Raw genomic sequence first — 25,042 nt, forward strand, 5'->3', positions numbered from 1 at the left:
TCTGTGATAATTAGGGTCAATGGTTTCAACCTCCCACTGTTTCTGAAACCCGACGGGATTGTATTTAGTGCTGTTGTTGGTCTCAGCTTGTGGGCGGCACGGTGGCACAGTGGTTAGCACTGCTGCCTCACAGCGCCAGAGACCCAGGTTCAATTCCGGCCTCAGGCGACTGACTGTGTGGAGTTTGCACGTTCTCCCCGTGTCTGCGTGGGTTTCCTCCGGGTGCTCCGGTTTCCTCCCACAGTCCAAAGATGTGCGGGTTAGGTGAATTGGCCGTGCTAAATTGCCCGTAGTGTTAGGTAAGGGGTAAATGTAGGGGTATGGGCGGGTTGCGTTTCGGAGGCTCGGTGTGGACTTGTTGGGCCGAAGGGCCTGTTTCCACACTGTAAGTAATCTAATCTAAGCTCCTTGCTGTGTCTCAGTGAATGAATGTCTGTGTGAGGTTACCGTTTCTCTCAAATCTTCATTCCTTTCAGCAAGTTGTGGCAAAGTGCAGAAGATAATTCAGCTGAAACGGTTTTTGGATGTTCCAGGAATCCAAAAGGAATGGGGGTGGTGGGGATGGGAGAGGTAAAAGAGGTGGGGGGGCTGGCATTGCTAGTCAGGGATAGTATCACAGCTGCAGAAAGGGAGATCATTGAGGAGTCAGTCTGGGTGGAAGTCAAAAACAGGAGAGGAGCAGTCACTTTTTTGGGAGTTTTCTAAAGGCCACCCATTAGCAACAGAGACACAGAGGAGCAGATTGCGAGGCAGATTTTGGAAAGTTGCAGCAGTAACAGGGCTGTTGTCACGGGTGACTTTAACTTCCCCAATATTGATTGGAACCTCCTTAGTTCAAATAGTTTGGAAGGAGGCAGAGTTTGTCAGGTGTGTCCAGGGAGGATTGCTGACTCAAGACGTGGATAGGCCGACTAGAGGGGAGGCCATATTGGATTTGGTGCTTGCCAATGAACCAGGCCAGGTGTCAGATCTCGTGGAGGGAGAGCATTTCGGTGATAAGGGGGTCACATTGTTCGGCAGCAGTTGAAGTGAGAGGTGTGACAGCCAGGACCAGAGGCCCAATGGGATGATAAATTTGAAATATATAAAAACGTACCTCATGTATAGGTGGAATGGACACTTTTCAGTAGACTCATTGGGAATATAGAATAGTGGGAATAGAGGTTAGGGCAGTTGAATGTTCCTCCTGCAGAATGTGGGAAGGAAGGGTCACCACTAGTGTCCCTGCTGACTCGATCTGTGAGAAGTGCACCCAACACCAGCTCCTTGGAAACCGCACCAGGGAATTGGAGCTGGAGATGGATGAACTTCGGATTATTCGGGAGATGGAGGGGGTTATTGGGAGGAGTTGCAGGGAGGTAGTCACACCTCAGGTACAAGAAGAAGGTAGGTGGGTTGCCGTTAGGGGATGGAAAGGGAACAGACAGGCAGTACAGTGATCCCCTGTGGCCGTTCCCCTCAATAACAAGGATACTGCTGGGGTAAGCCAGGGCGTTACAGGTCTCTGGTACAGAATCTTTCCCTGTTGTTCAGAAGGGAAGGGGGAAGAGGAGCAGAGCAGTAGTCATTGGGGACTCCATAGTTAGGGGGATAGACAGGAGGTTCTGTGGGGACCAGAGACACTCACGGTTGGTGTGTTGCCTCCCAGGTGCCAGGGTTCGTGATGTCTTGGATTGTGTTTTCGGGATCCTTGAGAGGGAGGGGGAGCAGCCCCAAGTCATGGTCCACCTAGGCACCAATGACATAGGTAGGAAGAGAGATGGGGATTTAAGGCAAAATTCAGGGAGCTGGGGTGAAAACTTAGAGCTAGAACGAAGAGTTGCTATCCCTGGTTAGTTGTCCATGCCACGTGCTAGCGAGATGAGGAATAGGGAGAGAGAGCAGGTGAACATGTGGCTTTAGGGATGGTACAGGAGGGAGGGTTTTGGATTCCTGGATAATTGGAGCTCTTTCTGGGATAGATCAGAATCTACTCTATAATCAGGATGGTCTTCACCTGAACTAGAGGGGTGCCAATATCCTGGGGAGGGATGATGTGCTAATGCTCTTCAGGTGAGTTTAAACTAATTCAACAGGGGAATGGGAACGAAAATTGTAATCCAAGTATACGGAGGTTGAGAGTAGTGAGGTCAGAACTAAGGTCTCAAGGTCACAAGAGGGCACTGGCAGACAAAGGTGTGTTTGTAGTGTGTCTACTTCAACGCCAGGAGCATCCGGAATAAGGTGGGTGAACTTGCAGCATGGGATGGTACCTGGGATTTCGATGTTGTCACTATGGCTTTTGAGGGGCAGGTCATACCTCACAAACTTTATTGAATTATTTGATGAAGGTAGAGCAGTGGATGTGGTGTATGTGGACTTTAGCAGGGTGTTTGATCAGGCTCCCCATGATAGGCTCATTCAGAAAGTAAGGAGGCATGGGATACAGGGAACTTTGCCCGTCTGGATACAGAATTGGCTGGGCCATAGAAGACAGAGGGTGGTAGTAGATGGAAAGTGTTCAGCCTGGAGCTCAGTGACCAGGGGTGTCCTACAGGGATCTGTTCTGGGACCTCTGCTCTTTATGATTTTTCTCAATGACTAGGATGAGGAAGTGGAGGGGTGGATTAGTAAGTTTGCTGATGACATGAAAGTTGGTGGAATTGTGGATAGTGTGGAGGGCTGTTGTAGATTGCAACAGGATATTGATAGGATGCAGAGCTGGGCTGAGAAGTGGCAGATGGAGTTCAACCTGGAAAAGTGTGACGTGACTCATTTTGGAAGGTCAAATTTGAATGCAGTATACAGGGTTAAAGTCAGGATTCTTTACAATGTGGAGGCACGGTGGGATCTTGGGGTCCACATCCATAGATCCCTCAAAGTTGCCACCAAAGTTGATAGGGTTATTAAGAAGGTGTATGGTGTGTTGGCTTTCATTAGCAGGGGGATAGTGTTTAAGAGCCACGAGATTATGCTGCAGCTCTATAAAACCCTGGTTAGACCACACTTGGAATATTGTGTTCTGTTCTGGTCGCCTCATTATAGGAAGGTTTTGGAAGTTTTAGAGAGAGTGCAGAGGAGATTTCCCAGGATGCTGCCTGGACTGGAGGGAATGTCTTATGAAGAAAGGTTGAGGGAGTTAGGACTTTTCTCATTGGAGAGAAGAAGGATGAGAGGTGACTTGATAGAGGTGTACAAAATAATGAGAGGCATAGATAGAGTGGATAGACAGAGACTTTATCCCATGGCAGAAATGACTGTCACAAGGGGTCATAATTTTAAGGTGATTGGAGGAAGGTTTAGGAGAGATGTCGGAGGTAGGTTCTTTACACACAGAGTGGTGGGTGTGTGGAATGCATTGCCAGCAGTGGGAGTAGAGTCAGGGACATTAGGGACATTTAAGCAACTCCTGGATAGGCACTTGGATGATAGTAAAATGAAGGGTATGTAGGTTAGTCTGATCTTAGAGTAGGATTAAAGGTTGGCAGAACATCGAGGGTTGAAGGGCCTGTACTGTGCTGTACTGTTCTATGCTCTAGATGTCAACAGTGAGTGGTCTCAGAGTATATCCTTGTGAGTCTTTATGTTACAATCCAGCAGGAATCTCATACTGAGGAAATGTGAATTTACTGACATTCTTGCTCTGAGTAACTCCATTATTCTGTTGTCCTTAATTGTTTGTACATATTCAGATCAAGATGTATTGCAATATTTAAAATTCTCGTCAGCTTGAGGGCCTTTTATTAATAAATAAGGTCAGGCAGAGGGAAATGCATGCTGGGACTGTGCAGTTACAGCTGGGGGGGTTTCGATATCACTCATCAACCCGCTCAGATATCCTCTGGAATATGTGGGACTTGAAACCCTGGTCTATCCAGCCCAGAGGTAGGGACACTAGTACAGTGCCACAATCATCCTCATGCACTGGGCCATATCCTAAACTTAATGAAGGAACTCAATCATGTTTCAAGAGGTCACAGCAGGTTTGTAAAGACTGGTGAGTTTCAGCTGCAAGGAGAGATTGGATAGACTGGATTGTTTTGGAATAAGAGAGGCCAAGGGGACGTTTAGTTGCAGTGCTTAACATTCTCAAGCTTATAAATGGGTGTGAACATCTGAACCAGGAACTGGAGTAGACCATTTGACCCCTCGAACCTGTGCCAGCTCCCGAGAAGGTCATGAGTGATCTGATTGTGGTCTCAACTCAGTCTTGCACATCCCGTCCCTGGGCTGTCCTTGCTCATCGAGATACTGTCTAGCTCAGCCTTACCAATATTCAGTGAGGTCCCCTACACTCCTGGGAAAAGTTCCCACTGGCTCATGGGCTTTGAAGAGAGAGAGAAAAAAATCATTCTTCTCGTTTTAAACAGGACCTGTATCCGTTAGCAGAGAGTTCAATACCATTGGGCCGTTGAATGGAATTGAGAAAAAAGATTAGGGGTGAATTGAGAAATTTCTTTCACCCAAGATCTGAGGGAGAGGGGTTTCTGGACCGCATTGCCTGAAGGGATGGTAGAGAGATGAACCCTCATTACTTTTAACTCACATTTGGCACTCCTGTAGCGCTATCATGACTTACAAGGTTACTGACCCAGAGCCAGATGATGGGGAATAGGTTGGGTAGCTCTTTGTGTGCCTGCTCAGACTTGATGGGCCAAATGGCCTCTTTCTATGCTCTTAATTCCGATGATTCCATGCAAAGTGGGAAGGAGGGATGGGCTGTGTTCAGGAACAGGACACGTCAGCACCTGGAACTGTAAAATGTGCTGCTTTTCCCACAGTATGACCACCTTTTCATTGGCTAAAACACTGCTGAAATAACATCTCTGTAGCCATTCTGAGGTTCAGTAAAAATGTTTTCTCCTGTCATGTGTGTGTGGCTGATTGTAAGAGATATGAAAATGTCGCCATTTACCATTAATCCCTACATCAAGTGATGTGCAATAAGTTGTGATGTGCAGACGTTTCCTGATGAAGGGCTTATGCTCGAAACGTCGATTTCTCTATTCCTGAGATGCTGCCTAACCTGCTGTGCTTTGACCAGCAACACATTTGCAGCTGTGATCTCCAGCATCTGCAGACCTCATTTTTTACTCTGAAATGACATTACCTACTTGCGCTCAGTAAACCGACAATGGTCTTGAGAAAACGTTTGGGTGCCTCATTTTTTTACCACCAGGGAATTTTACTGAGAAACAATGTTTGACGAAAGGACAATGTTATCGTTTTACATCAAAACAGTCTGACCTGAACAAGACAGCTGAAGAAAACAATGGAACACAGGTATGTCTGTCCTAACACACAGTGGAAATGGCAATGTGGTCTTATGGAGCTCTGGATTTGGACGTTGCTGTTCACTCAGGGATTCCAAATGTGCTAATTTGCCCAGCACGTTCCAGTGTGGAGTTACAGGAGGTAATGTTAGGGGCCCTACAGTTTCTCTCCATCATGTGGCTGGCCAGGAATCTCTCCCGGTTTACCTCTGTTGTAGTCCTAGACGCTGACCTTGTTTGACTGGGTTATCAACGTTGCCACTGTGGACTTAATGCTGACCACTCTGCTCCTGCTCCCAGAAGCAGATACAATGCCCGCTGTGTCACATGTCCACCGGGGGAATACTTCACTCCTTCCATTAGCAATTCCAGTCACTGCACACGTCGCAATGGTTAATCGCAGAATCCCTACTGCGTGGAAACAACCATTCGGCCCATCAAGTCCCCACTAACCCTCTGAAGAGCATCCCCACCCAGACCTGCACCCATTCTTGTAACCCTGCATTACCCATGGTTAACGCATGTAGCCTGCACCTCCTTGCACACTATGGGAAATTTAGCATGGCCAATCCACCCTGACCTACACACCTTCAGACTGAGACAGGAAACCGGAGCACCCAGAGGAAACCCACACAGACACGGGGAGAGTGCGCAAACTTCTCACAGGCAGTCTTAGACTTAGACTTAGACTTAGACTTAGACTTAGACTTAGACTTAGACTTACAGTGTGGAAACAGGCCCTTCGGCCCAACAAGTCCACACCGACTCGCCGAAGCGAAACCCACCCATACCCCTACATTTACCCCTTACCTAACACTACGGGCAATTTAGCATGGCCAATTCACCTGACCTGCACATCTTTGGACTGTGGGAGGAAACCGGAGCACCCGGAGGAAACCCACGCAGACACGGGGAGAACGTGCAAACTCCACACAGTCTGTCGTCAGAGACTGGAATTAAACCTGGTTCCCTGGCGCTGTGAGGGAGCAGTGCTAACCACTGAGCTACTGTGCTGCCCAACGCCACACCTCCCCTCCTCTCCTAACCAGCTAACCCCTGTCCCCAGTGCCCCACTCTGAGGCAGGTATACCAACCCCTTCCACAATGGCCAGTCTTGATAGTTTTTTGTCCGGGTGAGTACAACAGAACTCCTCCACACAGGTTAGTTCCTCCTCATTTCTCATTAGGTGTGTTAGCCTTGGAAACCTATCTGACTCTGCATGGGGTTGACATTTCACTTCAGGGTAGACGGGGAGACCTGTCCCCTTGAGCAAGGGATCAATGACTAGGGGGCAACGATTGAAGGTGAGGGGCAGGCGGTTTAGAGAAGAAGGGAGATAAAACCATTTCACCTGGAGGGTGTTGGGAGTCTAGAACTCGCTGCCTGTGAGCGTAGGAGAGGCAGAAACCCTCATCACGTTGAGGAAGGATTTTGATATGCACTTGTGATACCAAGACTACTAGCCAAGAGTTGGGAAATGGGATTAGAATTTAGGTTGCCTGTTTTTGACCACTGTACTCAATGGGCCGAAAGGCCTTTTCTCGTGCTATTACATGACGACTAAGCCCGTACTCTCCAGTGAACCCACTTTACAGGTAGTAACTGCGTACTTATTCTCTACACAGTCTGCAAAGCAGGAGAATAAGCCCTGTATTGATATCCAGTGCGAGGTGACATCGGTTAACAACACAGCCACTGCAAGGTAACTCAATATTTTGCTTTCAGTCACCATGGTCTATTTCAAATAGCCCCTCTCCACACAGACAGCAGAGTATTAGTTAGGGCAAATGGTCAGAAGATAAAACAGTGTCAAGGGACAGTGCTACCATTAAATAAAACATGCAGGTACAATTTTGCAGGGCAGCAGATACATGGGAACACCACCACCTTCAATTCCCCTCCAAACCACTCACCATCCTGACTTGGAAATATCTCGCTGTTCCTTCAGGGTCAAAATCCTGGAATCCCCTCCCTAAGGACATTGTGGGTCAACCCACAGCAGGTGGACTGCATCGGTTCAAGAAGGCAGCTCACCCCCCCACCTTCTCAAGGGGGCAACTAGGGATGGGCAATAAATTCTGGGCCCAGACAGCGATGCCCACGTCCCACAAAAGAGTCTTTTCCATTTGAGACTCAATACTGGTTTACCGTTCCCATCGTAAACCAAGATAAAGACAGGGACAGAGGGAGATGGTAGCGAACTATCCCAGCCACAGACTGGTACCACTCAGCATGACCGTGATGGTCAGCAAGGATCATATAGTTAATCAAAGAACTGCGGATACTGGAAATCTGAAACAAAGACAGAAATTGCTGGAGAAACTCAGCAGGTCTGGCAGCATCGGTGCAGAGATAAACGGAGTTAACATTTTGGGTCTGATATGACTCTTCTTCAGAAACGTCAACTGTTTCTCTCTGCATCGTTACTGCTGAGTTTCTCCAGCATTCTCTGAGGGAGCTGAGGCTGTTTTTGTTGGAGAGAAGAAGGTTGAGAGGTGACTTAGTTGAGACATATAAGATAATCAGAGAGTTAGACAGGATGGAGAGTGAGGGCCTTTTTCCAAGGATGGTGTTGGCTAGCATGAGAAGAAGTAGCTTTAAATTGAAGGGTGATAAATATAGGACAGATGTCAGGTTAGGTTCTTTACTCAGAGAGTAGTAGGGGCAGGACAAACATTGCCTTTAACAGTTGTAGACTCACCAACTTTAAGGCCATTTAAATGATCATTGGATAGGCATATGGACGAAAATGGAACAGTGTAGGATAGATGGACTTCACTTTGGTATGACAGGTTGGCGCAACATTGAGGGCCACAGGGCCTGTACTGCGCTGTAATGTTCTATGTTCTAATAGATTATAATTACTAATTAACTATTCCTCTACAGTAACTTCCTATAAACACACCCTTTGGCAAAAAAGTAACTTTAGAAAACAGATTGTCTCACATGCAGTTCTCCAATCTAGGAGGAAACACCAAAAGACAATTTGGAGAGTATGAGTGTAGCAGCTGGAAGGGATTACTGACTTCCAGCCCTGCAGAGACCTCAGCAATAATTCCTGAAAGCTAACTCAAAAAATCCTCGTTCTAGGAAAGCTTGACCACACGCTGTCAGGCTGCTCGTATTGTTCCAACTTTTAAAAATGGATTCACATGTTGTTTATCTTCTCATGGACTGCTCATCTTCTATCCCCCAATCTCTCTCTAAAAGAAACCAGGACAAAACACACCTCTTAAAGCCATAAAAGTGTCACCCTGATAGGAAAAGAAGGAGGAATATCTTTATCCAGAGAGTGGGTTTAATGAGGAATGAAGATGGCAAATTACAGGCAGTGCCCAGGTTGTGAATGAGTTCTGTCTAGAGTCCGTTCCCAAGTTGATCTATACACACGTAAAGAAAATGGTCAAATGGAATCCCTACAATGTGGAAACAGGCCATTTGGCCCAACAAGTCCACACCAACCCTCCAAACAGCATCCCACCCAGACTCGCCTCTTGTCTGTAATCCTGCATTTCCTCTGGCTAACTGATCTAACCTACACAACCCTGGATGCTAAGGGCCAACCCATCTAACCGGCACAGGTTTAGATTGTGGGACGAAACTGGAGCACCCAGAGGAAATCCACACAGAGAGTTGCCCGAGGCGGGAATCGAACCCTGGTCCCTGGCGCTGCGAGGCAGCAGTGCTAACCACTGAGCCACGCCTTCAAAAATCATACTCCTGCATGTGATTGCTTTTGTGAGAGCATGTGTTCATGAGTTGGAGGTTTGTGAATCGCACATCCCCCTGTAAGTCAGGCATTTTTGACAGGAATTTAGACCAGTACATGAAATTAGAGGGAACAGAAAGATGTTGTGAAAGGTTGAGGGTTTGGGGGGGGAGAAGTGGAGTTAAGGAATTGGTGTGGAATGTCAGGATTCGCACAGATTAGCTGAGCCTGTTTCTAGACCGTATGTTCTGTGTAACTGGCAGGGATGACAAGGACCCCAGGGCACAGCCTTAGAGTAAAGGGATGTAAACCAGAGGTTCATGATTGCCAAGGGGGTCAAAGGTTGGAGGGAGACAGCGGGAGAATGGGGTTGAAAAATCTATCAGCCATGATTGAATGGCGGAGCAGACTCGATGGGCCGAATGGTCTAATTTCTGCTCCTATGTCATATGGGCTCCTGGTCTAATGGTAATTCAATGCCACCTGTACACAGCAAGATCTTGTAGGCCACAAGTAAGAGTGACAAGTATTGCCCTGGGCAACTGTAGAGAGATGAAGAAGTGGTGTCGGTGTTGCTGAATTATTTAAAAGGGGCACGTTGCTTCCGTCTCCAGGTGCGTGTTCCACAAGCAGCTGATTCCAAGGGATCTGGTTTGCTACACGATGGAACCTTAACCAACGTGGCGTGTGCGGAGGTGTGTGAGTGGAAGACACAGATGACATTGCTGGAATATGTTACTAGGATTTTCAAGACAAAAACTGCTCACTTGCTGACCTGGGGAACCCACTGACGCAGGGAGATGATCTCTTATGAACCTGTCTGTCCTCCAGCTGAGATTTACTTCCTTGGACCAAACTTCTGAATGTCTACCCTTCCAGTTCATGTGTTTGACTGAGCTCTGTGTAATCACCTGTCAGTGCCACATATTGCCTGGTGACACTCCTGTAAAGGAACATGGGATGCTAACGGCACTATATAAATGCAACAGCAACAGGGATGGGTTTCTTACTCTGGGAAATTGAGCTAAGATGGATCAAGTGATAGCTATTAGTTATATCTATCCTCTCTCTCTCACACACACACACACACAACACACACAGACCACACACGCGCGCGCGCACACACACACACACAACACACAGACCACACACACACTCACAGACACACACTCACACATATACACACACACAGACACACACAACACACACACAGACCACACACAACACACACACAGACACACACAACACACACACACAACACACACACACACCACACACACACAACACGCACACACACCACACACACACAACACACACAGACCACACGCGCGCACACACACGCACACACAACACACAGACCACACACACACTCACAGACACACACTCACACAGATACACACACACACACAACACATACACAACACACACACAACACATACGCAACACACACACGGACACACACAACACACACACACAGACACACACAACATACATACAGACCACACACAACACACACACACCACACACACACATCACACACACACACAACGCACACACGCGCACACACACACACACGCGCACACACACAACACATACACAACACACACACGGACACACACAACACACACACAGACACACACAACACACATACAGACCACACACAACACACACACACCACACACACACATCACACACACACACGCGCACACACACAACACATACACAACACACACACGGACACACACAACACACACACAGACACACACAACACACATACAGACCACACACAACACACACACACCACACACACACATCACACACACACACAACGCGCACACGCACACACATGCACACACACAACACACACTCACGCACACACACAACACATACACAACACACACACAGACCACACATAACACACACACAGACCACACACACACAACACACACACATACACACACACACACACACACCCCCATCCACCCCCGCAGCCCTGCAGTGTGTCTGTGCTCACTGTGCTTGGTTTTATGATGATTGTGTCTCTGTTCTTTATCCTCTTTATTCTCTACATGCTTGTTAGAAATGTGGAAAGTCTCTAAAGTTGATGGTTGAGATCGGATGTTGAATTAGCAGGTTGTTTGCCTACTCCGAATACTGGGTTGTAATTTGTAAATACTGATACTGAAGATTGAAGCAGGTTTTGGGAAATGGACTGGGACAATAACTGGTCTTTCCCCCGGGAGGAACCACAACATTGTTATTGGAGAAGGATTCGAAACATGCTGAAGAGGAAGGTAAAGCCGAGTCATAAACCACTTTGGCAGTCTCTTGCTGTCTGTATTTTTACACCTAATTCATTAAATGATTGCTGAAGAATATTGGTTTTTATTTCAAACACACTTTGTAACCCAAATGTCTTGTTGATTCAGACACACACACACTCACACACACACTCACACACTCACTCACACACTCACTCACACACACACACACACACACACACACACACACACATACACACACTCACACAGACACAGACACAGACACAGACACGCACACTCACACACACACACACACCTCCATAGTGGTGTTATCACTTGGGTATTAATCCAGAGACCCAGACAATGTCCTGGGGACCCACATTTAAATCCCACCATAGCAGATGTTCGAATTTGAATTTTTTTTAAAGTCTGGGATTAAGAGTCTAATGATGACCATGAAACTGTTGCTGATTGTTGGTTTCCTCATGCCTTTCGGGAAGGGAATCTGCCATCCTTATCCGGTCTGGCCTACATGTGACTCCAGACCCACAGCAATGTGGTTGACTCTCAACTGATGAGTAATAAATATTTGCGTGGCCGGTGATGTCCACATCCCATAAATGAATTAAAATAAACACACACACACACACTCCACCCAGTTCAACCACGTACTCACAAACCCACATACAGATAAAAGTGGCCTACACATACCTCTGCTTCTCTCACACACCCACAACAGAAACTTCCCCAGGGCCACATTTACTGCCCACTCTGGTTGGTTGAACCTGAATGGACAATGGACAATAAATGCAGGAGTAGGCCATTCTGCCCTTCGAGCCTGCACCACCATTCAATATGATCATGGCTGATCATCCTTAATCAGTATCCTGTTCCTGCCTTATCTCCATAACCCTTAATTCCACTATCCTTGAGAGCTCTATCCAATTCTTTCTTAAATGAATCCAGAGACTGGGCCTCCACTGCCCTCTGGGGCAGAGCATTCCACACAGCACCACTCTCTGGGTGAAGAAGTTTCTCCTCATCTCTGTCCTAAATGGTCTACCCCGTATTTTTAAGCTGTGTCCTCTGGTTCAGCACTCACCCATCAGCGGAAACATGTTTCCTGCCTCCACAGTGTCCTATCCTTTAATAATCTTATATGTCTCAATCAGATCCCCTCTCAGTCTTCTAAACTCAAGGGTATACAAACCCAGTCGCTTCAGTCTTTCAATGTAAGGTAATCCCGCCATTCCAGGAAATGACCTCGTGAACCTACGCTGCACTCCCTCAATAGCCAGAATGTCTTTCCTCAAATTTGGAGACCAGATCTGCACACAGTACTCCAGGTGTGGTCTCACCAGGGCCCTGTACAGCTGCAGAAGAACCTCTTTGCTTCTATACTCAATCCGAGAGTCCACTCCCACCATCAAACAGCCTACCCGTCTGAATCTATTTTCCCATCCCATCCCTGCTGTTTGAATATGGACATCGTTTTGATCAGATTACCCTGATGTAATTTTGCCTTCAGCAGCATTCCTCTGATGTGGCAAGGTCTATATTACAGCTCACAACCTCCGAAACTGGATGTGGTATTTGAAGGATCGAACAAAGGCCTTTTCTCTTGGCAGCTGGCTTGTGTGATGGCAACAGTGTGGGTCCAGTTCCTGCACTGGGCTGAGCTTACAACAAAGGACTCTCCATCTCAACCTCTCCCCGATGGTTAAACTCTCCTTCAGTTGTCCGTCCCTCTCTGTGATGAGAGAGTGCCCTATGGTCTGATAGGGAGAACTGTGTGGTGTTGTTACCCTGTCCCTGGAGTGTTGTCTGAAGTCTGTGGGAACCCAGAAAGTTTGCCGTCTCAGCTATATTCCATTCAATCCAGGAAGCATTGTGAAATGAATCCAAAACTGATGAAACTTTAAGTAGCCAAGAATGATTTTTTTGCTCTTTACTTTCTCTAAGAAGCACAGTTTAGAGATAAGTTTGTTGTTGCTCTTTCCGAGTGCAATGTACAAGTTATGGTCAGAGATAACATCTACTGCGTCTCTCCTGCATGTTCCTTATCTAATCGAAGTGATAGAAAGATTGAGAACGTCCCCCTTGTGAAGTTTTGCAGGCAGTGGGTGAACCAGTCTCTGCTGATTTCTGCGCTTTACCCTGCTGCTTCAGCAGGACACAGGTTTAGGGGGCGGCTTCACAGACTGAGATGTCAAACTGACATGTGTAAAACTGCGGTCTATGTTCCTGTTGCTTAGAGACAGATCCTTTTGACTTGTGAAATCTGCTCGCTGTGGTTCTGCTTTGCTGGCGACACTCAGGTTCGAGAAACCTCAATCATTTTATTAATATCACTGCCCCGTGATTTGGAAATGAACCACCCCCTTCTCCACATCGTTGCCTACCCAGAGCACCACCAAGGAGAAAGGCCACCAGTTAACATCGTATCAGAGTCTCTAGGATGGAAGGGTAATCCCCTGGACATTCCCAATGAGGGAAAACCAGCAGGGATTGTGTACTGCAGCTCAGGATTAATGTCCCTTTAAGAGACACCTGTATGTCGGTATAAAGTGAACAGTCATTATAGTCGTACCAGACCATCACGCTGGTCTCTCATGAGAGAGAGAGAGAGAGAGAGAGAGAGAGAAAGACAGACAGAGAGAGAGAGAGAGAGAGAGAGAAAGAGAGAGAGAAAGAGAAAGAGAGAGAGAGAGAGAGAGAGAGAGAGAGACTGGGTTTAACCTGAGAGTCACCATGTCTCAGGATAGGGGAGACGTTGAGAAGGAGAGTCCTTCAGGGTAGCCTCAGCTGGTGATGGGAATCGAACCCACACATCACTCTGCACCATAAGCCAGCTGTCCAGCCAACTGTGCGAACCTGACCCCCATCCTCCATCCCTTCCCCCCCAAGGTCTTAATGTGACACAAATATGGTAGTACACCTTTAAAGATAGAATCGAATCCCTACAGAGTGGAAGCAGGTCATTCGGCCCATCAAGCCCACACCAACCCTCTGAAGAGCATCCCACCCGGACCTACACCTTAACCCTGTGACCCTGCATTTCCCATGGCTAACCCACCTAGCCTACACATCCCTGGGTACTACGGGGTAACTCAGCAAGGCCAATCTACCTGACCCGCACACCTTTAAACTGTGGGAGGAAACCCATACAGGCACAGGAAGAATGTGCAAACTCTCCACCGACAGTCGCCCGAGGCTGGAGTCGAACCCAGATCCCTGGCGCCATGAGCTACTGTGCTACCCCACGTGTAGTATGTTGGTATATCCAAATGTTAATTCAGGGAATGGCTCACCAAACATCACAGCCAAGTCCGCAGGGGCCAACTGGACCTCCCAGTCACCGCCCATTTCAATTCCCCTTCCCACTCCCTTCCTGAATGACCATCCTTGGCCTCCTCCATCACCATAACAAACCACAGCTCCTATTGGAGGAGGAACACCTTATCTTCCACCTGGGCACCAAACAGCCCGGAGGACTCAACATTGAGTTCTCCAATTTCAAATAACCTCCCTCCCCATCCCCCGATTCCCTTCCCAGCCCCTCCCTCCTCCTTCCACTGCTCCCTGCCACCAACCGGATTCATTCCTCCCATTGACCAACCAGGTCGTACCCTTCACCTGTCTTCAACCTATCCCCAACTCCCCACCCTGCCCCCGCCACCCCCTTTATCTGCAGCTCCCCACACACCCACCCCCCAGTCCTGAAGAAGGGTTACACCCAAAATGGCGACTTCTGCACCTCCTGATGCTGCCTGGCTTGCTGTGGTCTTCCAGCCTCCTGCCTGGATATCTTTAAGTGACACAGTCTATTAGTGTATCTTTAAGAAACACAGTATGTCATTATAACTTTGACAGAGATAGTCTGGTGGTATACCTTTAAGGAGCACAGTCTGGTGTATACCTTTAAGAGACATGTTTGTGATGTTGCACACTGCATCATACCGTGGGACCTGGATGTCGAAGGATCTCCCCAACCCGCACCTTTGGGACCAGGCCTTTACCAGACAAAAAGGGAGTCAGATACAATCTGTACTCCATCTTAACCCTGATCACCTGAAGCATGGCATGCTGCTTGGTTGTAATCAGTAGCTTATCAGCACAGGCCCATCAGTGTAATGGCTGTATATTGGATAAAATCACTGTGGTCCCATCAGACCATAGTGCTGCTCTCTCATTAGAGAGAGAGAGAGAGGTGACTGGTGGTGGTTTAACCCGAGGGTCACCAGGCCTCAGGCAGTGAGGTTGAGAAGGAGAGTCCTACATGGTAACCTCAGCAGATGTGGGAACTGAACCCACACCGTTAGCATCACAAACCAGCCAGCTGAGTTATCTGCAGGAATTGCACCCAGCAGTGGAGTTTACCTACTCTCCGAAATGGGTCACCAAGCCATTCAGTGCAAGGACAATTATAGACGGGCAATGAATGTTTGACTAACCAGTGGTCCCCACATCCCTTGAAAGGAAATAGAAAGGGATGTGGGCACAGCCGCTTCTCTTTGCTGTTCAGAAGGTTATGACGAACTGCTTTCTTCGGCTCCTGCAGTCCTGTGGCTGTGGAAATGCAACCGCGGTTTGTAAAGTTTTATAGCTTTACAAAATGCCTTCCAGCCAATTCAGCGTCACGGTTAGAGTTGCTGTGACATAGGAAACGCTGCAGCCAATTTCCTCACAGTCAGCTCTCAGACACTGATGGCGACTGGTTTGCCTAGTGTGGACCAGACGATAAATATTGATCATGACACCCATTCTCTTGTTTGTCTGTGAGATGGAGATCAAATCACAGTTAACACTGCATGCTGTTGGTAAACGTACACATGAGGAAATTCAGGGGGACAGGTTGCATTGCAAATCTGCAGAAATAGCTTCTCGATTTTACAATGCTCCACACTTGACTTACCACCATCTTTTGTGGTAAAGCACCTGTTATTTTTAAATACTTTCAGCATTAATTGTAGAAATTCCCTTGAGTATACTAAATAGTATTGATATCCTATTCACGATATGATAATTTAATGTAAAACCACTCAAACTAATTGGTCCGGAAAGGGAACAATTTAACCTGATCAATCTCATTACCTCAGCTAGTCAACTTTTCCTCATTAAAAAAAATTACAATTTTAAATTTGGGGTGGCCCACTGGCTAGCACTGCTGCTGCTGCTCAGGCCCAGGGTCCCAGGTTCGATTCCACCCTTGGGCACCTGTCTGTGTGGAGTTTGGACACTCTCCCCATGTCTGTGTGGATTTGCTCCAGTTTCCTCCCACAGTCCAAAGATGTGCAGGTTAGCTGGCTTGGCCGTGCTAAATAGCCCATAGTGTTAGGGTGCATTAGTCAGAGGGAAATGGGTCTGGGTGGGTTACTCTTTGAAGGGTTGGTGTGAACTTGTTGGGCTGAAGGGCCTGTTTCCACACTGTAGGGATTCTAACTAAAATACTTTGATTATTTTGTTACTTTTACGTTCTGTCTCTTATTTCTCTCTACTGATTTATTTTCCTTCTCTTTATTTGTGTTTCTGGAATCGAATTCGCTTTAACTCCCTTGTTTCACACTCCCTCAACTGAGTTTGCTGGTCAATTTGTCACATGGCTGTTTCTGGATGTCTTAATTCATGCACAACTTTGCCCGGAGTTTCCAGGTACAACATTGGTTGCAAATCATTGTGTGGGGTCATCCTGGAGTTCGTAAAAGCTGCTATAGAAATGTAAGAATTGCTTTAATATCTTATAACGTGGCAACCTAGTGAGACTGATTAACAACATGATACTCAATTGGAGTTGTAGCAACCAGCTTTAGGTAGACGCGTCCTTTGCGATAAACAATTTGAGATGCAGTTTCGGTAACTGTAAACGGTCAGAGAAAGAAAACATAAAGCGCCAAGTTTTAAAGAAAGAGACGGGAGAATGACATTTCTCACAAATGTCCTTTCTCAGGGGTGGCTCTGTCTTCCTGTGCACCAAGCTTTCTGAATGCGAGTGAGTCAGAACCAGACTGGGGCAGCGTCAAATCCAACTGCCCTTAAGGCAACTTCATTGGGGTCTTGCAGCTTGTTTCTCAGCATGGACCATGTAACCCTTTGACTTGATGATTCCTCTCTCCTTTATGACCGCTGAGTACCGGAGGATCCAATGTGGTACCCACTCATTGGCACGAGGGTCCTGCAGACTGGTACGCAGGGCTTGTTGGAAAGATCCCACCGGGAGGATATCTAGATGGACCAGACCATTTTTGTAAATCTGCAGTCTCGAAAGATTCACTGTTTGCAGCGTTTCCCCAGCTGCCTCCCCACCCCGGGGATGTTTGATCCCATTGATTTGCTGAATTGTGATGTGACTGTCATTTCTAAAGGAGGATTCCTATTGATTGGGAACTGACCAGGAATAGGAGGACCACCTCCATTGACAACAGCAATAACCAGGGAGAAAGCAACAATGCGCAGGCAATGGGTTGTACACAACTCGGAATTTTAACTCTGCCTCTCTCGCTCCACGGGTTCTGCAAACCTGCTGAGTTTCTCCAGTGTCCGTTTCGGAGTTCTGTTTGTGCTACGTTATGCTTCGATTTGAGGCAATTAAAGATTGGAGTTCCTCTTAAATTAAAGCAAAAAGCGATTGATTTTATTGTGCAGATACTATTCCTTGGGCTGGGGGAGGGATGATTGATTTGACAGTCCAAAGCCATCGAATCCCGGCAGGATGGAAGCAGGCCTTTCGGCCCATCGAGTTCACACCGGCCCTCTGAAGAGCATCCCACCCAGCCCTACCCTATCCCTGTATTCCCCATGGCCAATCCACCCTAACCCGTACATCTTTGGACTGTGGGAGGAAACCCACGCGGAGGATGTACAGACAAACATTCGCCAGAGGGTGGAATCGAACCCGGGTCCCTGGTGCTGTGAGGCAGCAGGGCGAACTACTGAGCCACCCAAAATCGCCCAGATTGCAACAAATTTAACAGCTAGCACAGACGCGATGGGCCAAAGGGCCACTGTCCATGCTGTAGAAACTCTCTGACTCTCAGCCTGTCATCTTATTCCTGACTAATGACTACAGAACAAACCCTTTCCTCCCAAACTAATCCCTGAGGAACCAATCGAGTAAACCTTCTCTGAACTACCTTCAAAGCTGCACAATATCCCAGGGCAAACTGCAGCCAATAGCCATCTCTCAGACAACACCAGGGGCGAGGGTGATGTACTGACAATGGTACAAAGTCAGGGATTTTTTAGCTTAACATTCTACGGGGCATCATTTCAAATCCCGCCCAGGGGACTGCAAAGCTTTAGATTTCATTCATAAATGTTGAGTTAAATTCAATTAATAAATTTGCAATTAAAAGCAAACTCATTGTTGCAAATGCTTAGTTCTGATGAAGAGTCAACAGACTTAGAGCATTAATCCTGCTTTCTACCCACGGATGATGCCAGACCTGCTGAGTTTCGCCAGCAATTTCGGTTTCTGCTTAGGATCTCCAGCTGTTCTCGGTTTTATTATTATGTTGTAAATGCTCATCTGGGCTCACTCATGGGTAAGGAAATCTGCCTCCCTAATCTGTCCTGGCCTACACGTGACTCCAGACCCGCAGGAAATGGGGTGGACACTTCACGGCCCCAGAGCACAGTCGTGGGCAGTGGGGGATGAATGCTGATCATGTGAGCAGATTCCTGCCCACTGACTGGAGATTGCTGTCTGTCCCAGCAGGACCCAGCACCCCCTCCCCCTCAACCCACATCTCTGGAGGGTCTACCTCAGACTTCCAACTCCGTCTCTCCCAGCCGCACCCTAACGCTCCCACCACCGGTGTCCAAGCTGCCCGCCCTCACTGTGCCCACCTCCCTACACTCCTCATTTCCCAACTGGGTAAGTGGCCACAAGGTGGCACAGTGGTTAGCACTGCTGCCCTCACAGCACCAGGGACCCGGGTTCGATTCCAGCCTCAGGCGACTGACTGTGTGGAGTTTGCACATTCTCCCCGTGTCTGCGTGGGTTTCCTCCGGGTGCTCCAGTTTCCTCTCACAGTCCAAAGATGTGCAGGTCAGGGTGAATTGGCCGTGCTAAATTGCCTGTAGTGTTAGGTGCATTAGTCAGAGGGAAGTGGGTCTGGATGGGTTACTCTTCAGAGAGCCGGTATGGACTGGTTGGGCAGAAGGGCCTGTTTCCACACTGTAGGGAATCTAATTTCCTCCCACAATCCAAAGATGTACAATCTAGGTGGACTGGTCATGCTAAACTGCCCTGTAATATATGGATTAGCAATAGTTAACAAAAAAAGCATGCAGGGTTACGTTGGGGGTGTGAGACTGGTTGAGATGCTCCCTGGAGGGTCAGTGCAGACTCGATGGGCCAAGTGACTGCTCTCTGTACTGAAAAGATTCTATTCTAACCCCAGCTGTCCAACTCAGCCTGCAGCTTGGATATGATGGTGTTTCAAGTCCTCGATATCTAAGTACCTCCCCCTCTCTTCTCACCCGGAACCATTTTCTGAACTGTTTTACCTTCTAAGGGAGGCTAAGACTTGGAGAGGTTGTTTAAAAGCCGGGTGTCCATATTTAGTATGGAGTACTACCTTTCCCTCTCAATCGGTCTGTGGAATTCTCTCCCCCTGAGTTATCGGGATCACTCAAGTAGGATTTGAACCCAAGCCATTCTGTCAAGGGGGCACATGTTGACAGCTGTCAGAACCCGAACAGGAATTTCCACGCCTAACAGTCAATCCATCGAAGCAACGACCTGGAATATTGTTCAGATCATTTTAGAAACTGCCTGGAGAAAGCCCTGAACGAACCAATAGCTTACCTGCGGGGTCGTTATGGGTCAGCAGTTGGATATTGTTGTCTTTGGCGAAGGCAGCCAGGTCAGGTGGTATTACACAGCAAGAGACCAGGTTCACCTGATTACTGCTGGGTTGTACCTGGGAGTCAAAATATCCGGGTTAGATCAGGCAGCTGCAAACATTGGGATTTGATGTGACTGATAAAGCTACAATACTGTGGACACTGGAGATCTGAAAGAGAAATCAAAACTACTGGAGAAGCTCAGCAGTGGTCTCTGGGTGGAGGAAGAGAGGTAATGTTTCAAGGCTTTATCCGTGAGGAAAATTAACTCAGTCTCCATCCTCTCTCTCTCTGCTGATTTATTTCTCTCATATTTATCTACTCCTCTCTGATTTCCTTCACACCCTTCCTGTTGACAGAGGGTGTGGATGGATTCAATATTTCCTGCTCCTCGTGGGGACTTGATAAGAGAGAATATGCAGGCTTATTCAATTACAACATGTGTTACACTGAATCGCAGTCTATATCAACACTACATACTCCCACACACACATACATGCATGCTCTCTCTCTCTCTCACACACACACACACACATGCACAGACACTCACACAGGCTTTACATACTTGGTGACACACACTCGTATATATGTGCACACGCACTACACATTCTCACCCCACTTGTTCACACAGATACATTACACACTTCCACATACAACACTCTGCACACTTGCACACACACACACACTTGTATGCACACTACATAAACACACATACACATATGCATACACAGACACACATACATGCACATACTCGTCGACACATACACATGAACATATACAAATGCACGCACAGACAAACACACATATGCACACACGCCTACATAAACACGCATATGCATAGTCAGACACACATGCATATACAAATACACACACACACACACACACACACGTGTAAACACACAAACGCTCCTCACACACAGATGCATGCACACACTCTCTCACACATCCACACACAAACACACAATCACTCACACAGGCATGCATACACATGCACACACACAACACTTACATAACACTTTACATACTTGCTGACACACATTCACATACATGTGCGCACACACTATACATTCACACACCACTGTCTATACACTTGCTCACACACACATTACACACTCCCAAACACAAAACACGCTACACACTTGCACACACATATGCATGCACAGACTCACATGCATGCACAAGACTCGCTGATACATACACATGGACATGTGCATCTGCATGTACATACAGAAATGCACAGACACACATACATACACATGTGCACACACTTGCCCACATAGACACGTATATGTACAGTCAGGCACACATGCATGCATACATATACATACACTCACATGTGCACACACACACACACACACACACACACACACTCTCACACAGACAGTCACACACTCACTCACACACAGAGACACGACGATTTTAAGCTGTTTTGGTTCTGACGCTGCCATTGCAGCTGTTGAACAGTGTGGTCAGGTCAGGGATTGAACCTGGAGTCACCCTGACCTGTCTGTCATTGTGGAATCCTCCGTGTTTAATGAAGGGACAGCGCAGCAGCAGACGGTGATGTGATCACTCACTCTGTTGGCGATGTTGGGAGAGGAACAAACATTGGTCAAGGTGAATGCGGCTGTTCATCTCCCAGTGGCATCATTACTCAGGCCAAGGAGGACCTGGATTTCACACCTCATCAGAAACCCAGCATGTCAGGCGGTGCAGCACTCCCTCAGTAATGCAGGGGGATGCTCAGGTGAGGGGTTACACACTGGAAAGGGACACATACTGAGCGTTGGCTGAAATCCTCGCCGACGATGGAGTATATCCACCTCGGTAAGGAATTGGGGAGCTGTAAATGCAACAAGGCTTCGGGAGAATGGTGACGGAAGAGAAACCGGGGTGAGTGGGGAGGGGAGGGTGTGTGTGGGTGCGTACCTGAGCGTGTTGGCACAAGGCCTCCAGCACTTCCCGGTCCAAGTCTGAGACTCCGATGGACGCGACCTTCTGCCCTTGGACCAAGACCTCCAGTTCCTTCCAGTAAGGCATCAGGTCCTCCCGAGTTGGCCGGTTCTCTTCCGATAGGGCCACAACTGAGAGGATGACCGAATCCAGTTGACTGACCCCAAGCTCCGAGCAGGCTGCAATTGGAAAGGGAAAACGGCCCTCTGTAATTCCACACTTCCTGAATTCGGAATGACAAATCAGTTGGATCTTTAGTTGTCCAACCTGGGCATTACGGTGGCTCAGTGGTTAGCACTGCTGTCTCTCAGCACCAGGAACCCGGTTCGATTCCACCCTTGGGTGACTGTCTGTGTGGAGTTTGCACATTCTCCCCGTGTCTGCGTGGGTTTCCTCTGAGTGCCCAGGTTTCCTCCCACAGTCCAAAGATGTGCAGGTCAGGGTGAATTGGGCTGAAAATGTGTTGCTGGAAAAGCGCAGCAGGTCAGGCAGCATCCAAAGAGCAGGAGAATCGACGTTTCGGGCATGAGCCCTTCTTCAGGAATGAGGAGAGGGTGCCAGGCAGACTAAGATACAAGGTAGGGAGGAGGGACTTGGGGGAGGGGCATTGGAGATGCGATAGGTGGAAGAGGTCAAGGTGAGGGTGATAGGCCGGAGTGGGGTGGGGGCGGAGAGGTCAGGAAGAAGATTGCAGGTTAGGAAGGCGGTGCTGAGTTCGAGGGAATCGACTGAGACAAGGTGGGGGGAGGGGAAATGAGGAAACTGGAGAAATCTGAGTTTATCCCTTGTGGTTGGAGGGTTCCCAGGCGGAAGATGAGGCGTTCTTCCTCCAGGCGTCGTGTTGCCATGGTCTGGCGATGGAGGAGTCCAAGGGCCTGCATGTCCTTGGTGGAGTGGGAGGGGGAGTTGAAGTGTTGAGCCACGGGGTGGTTGGGTTGGTTGGTCCGGGTGTCCCAGAGGTGTTCCCTGAAATGTTCCTCAAGTAGGCGGCCTGTCTCCCCAATATAGAGGAGGCCACATCAGGTGCAGCGGATGCAGTAAATGATGTGTGTGGAGGTGCAGGTGAATTTCTGGTGGATATGGAAGGATCCATTGGGGCCTTGGAGGGAGGTGAGGGGGGAGGTGTGGGCGCAAGTTTTGCATTTCTTGCGGTTGCAGGGGAAGGTGCCGGGAGTGGAGGTTGGGTTGGTGGGGGGTATGGATCTGACGAGGGAGTCATGGAGGGAGTGGTCTCTCCTGAATGCTGATAGGGGAGGGGAGGGAAATATATCCCTGGTGGTGGGGTCCGTTTGGAGGTGGCGGAAATGATGATGGATGATATGATGTATATGGAGGTTGGTGGGATGGTAGGTGAGGACCATTTGGGTTCTGTCCTGGTGGCGATTGGAGGGGCGGGGCTCAAGGGCTGAGGAACATGAAGTAGAGGAGATGCTGCCAGGTGAATTGGCCATGCTAAATTGCCCATTGTGTTCAGGTTAGGTGCATTAGTCAGGGGTAAGGGTAGGGGAATGGGTCTGGGTGGGTTACTCTTTGAAGGGTCAGTGTGGACCCGTTGGGCTAAAGGGCCTGTTTGTAGGGATTCGATGCTGATGGTGAACAGACCCCTGAGATTAAAGGAAGGTGCACATTGGTGGATGGTGAACAGGGCTTATGATTAAAACATTGACTCTCCCGCTCTGCGGATGCTGCCTGACCTGCTGTGTTTTTCCAGCACCACATATTTTGAACACCAGAGTTTAGGACCCACCACAATTACATTTGGAGGGGGGTCCATGCTGAGGGGGTGAATCTGTAACTGAACCCCTCGCCCAACATTCTTGATACATTTTAGGAGAAGATTTTTCAAGGACTCGCACAACACAGGGTGATTGCCAAGGTGAGTGGTAGCGGATTCCTCTGGGGTTGGAGCACCCACAGCTGAGGAGGACGCTCATGGAGGCTGAGGTTGGAGGGAACACGGCTGGCCCAATAAGGTGCTGGAACAGGAGAACCATTTCCAACCTCCAGCAAGGATCTGGGACATATCATGGAGTCACGATGGGCCTGACGGAGGCTATTCAGCCCGTTGATGGTCACAGTCACCGGGCAAGAGAGGTCGCACACCAGAGCTTTGCGCCGTATCCCTGCGGCCCTTTCTCCTGCTGCCACTGCGTTTTCCCAGGCACCACAGTAGCCCGCCTGTGCCCAGCAGGATCCCAGACCCAGGCCCGGGCAGGCGGTGTGAAGAGGAGTCAGGCCATGAATGTGGCCCCGGGGTAAAAGCGAGTTCTGGGTTCACATTGAGATGGGAGCAGTTATCCAGGAGCAATTGGATAGGAGCTGTGGGTGAATACCTTGGGTATAATGTCCCAGCACCAGCTGCAATATAACAGGGAGGTTAAACCCTGTGCTCAACTCTGGAGGGAAGGCTGAAGAGACATGGTCTTGACCATGTAGGCCGTTATCAACAGCATCTCAAAGAATAGTAAATTCATAATAGAGAGCTCAGTTATCATGTCAATGAATCTTGAGAGTACCAGACACACAAAGCAGACAGAGGAGGGACCCCTCTCTTATGGTTCTCCCAACTGGCAATCTCACTTACCACATGTCACCGCCTCTTTAACAATCCTTATGTCAGGTTGACAGATGAACAGTTTGGCTGTGGGAGGGAGAAATAGGAGGTCAGGAAGTACAAGCAATTTAAAGTAAACAGATTCCTATCTCTGTAACCTCCTCCATCCCCCCCTCCCTATCTCTGTAACCCCCTCCATCCCCTACACCCCCTCCCTATCTCTGTAACCTCCTCCAGCCCTGCACTCCTCCCTATCTCTGTAACCCCCTCCATCCCCTACACCGCCTCCCTATCTCTGTAACCTCCTCCAGCCCCTACACCCCCTCCCTATCTCTGTAACCCCCTCCAGCCCCTACACCGCCTCCCTATCTCTGTAACCCCCTCCAGCCCCTACACCCCCTCCCTATCTCTGTAACCCCCTCCAGCCCCTACACCCCCTCCCTATCTCGGTCACCTCCTCCAGCC

The 25,042-nt window shown here is 48.4% G+C and overlaps 2 protein-coding genes across 4 annotated transcripts in view; one reads left to right on the forward strand and one right to left on the reverse strand.

Annotated features, from left to right (window-relative positions):
* Positions 1–9,646, forward strand: part of LOC132835826 (uncharacterized) — a 40,228-nt gene extending 30,582 nt beyond the window's left edge. The window contains exons 7-9 of the mRNA XM_060854918.1: positions 5,159–5,262; positions 6,879–6,955; positions 9,577–9,646. Coding sequence (XP_060710901.1) covers positions 5,159–5,262; positions 6,879–6,955; positions 9,577–9,637 — 242 coding nt within the window. The 3' untranslated portion in view covers positions 9,638–9,646. The remainder of the gene's footprint in view (positions 1–5,158; positions 5,263–6,878; positions 6,956–9,576) is intronic.
* LOC132835828 (glutamate--cysteine ligase regulatory subunit-like) overlaps positions 1–25,042 on the reverse strand; it is a 59,735-nt gene that overhangs the window by 17,084 nt on the left and 17,609 nt on the right. The window contains exons 4-7 of one of the 3 annotated variants that reach the window (XM_060854919.1): positions 24,608–24,664; positions 22,000–22,202; positions 20,033–20,147; positions 16,948–17,445 (exon numbers count right to left, since the gene is read on the reverse strand). In XM_060854919.1, coding sequence (XP_060710902.1) covers positions 17,267–17,445; positions 20,033–20,147; positions 22,000–22,202; positions 24,608–24,664 — 554 coding nt within the window. In that variant the 3' untranslated portion in view covers positions 16,948–17,266. Of the gene's footprint in view, positions 1–16,947; positions 17,446–20,032; positions 20,148–21,999; positions 22,203–24,607; positions 24,665–25,042 lie in introns of those variants that run through there. The other 2 variants (XM_060854920.1, XM_060854921.1) reach the window with 2 other exon arrangements.

The sequence above is a fragment of the Hemiscyllium ocellatum genome, chromosome 45 (assembly GCF_020745735.1).
Source record: "Hemiscyllium ocellatum isolate sHemOce1 chromosome 45, sHemOce1.pat.X.cur, whole genome shotgun sequence".
Taxonomy (NCBI): domain Eukaryota; kingdom Metazoa; phylum Chordata; class Chondrichthyes; order Orectolobiformes; family Hemiscylliidae; genus Hemiscyllium; species Hemiscyllium ocellatum.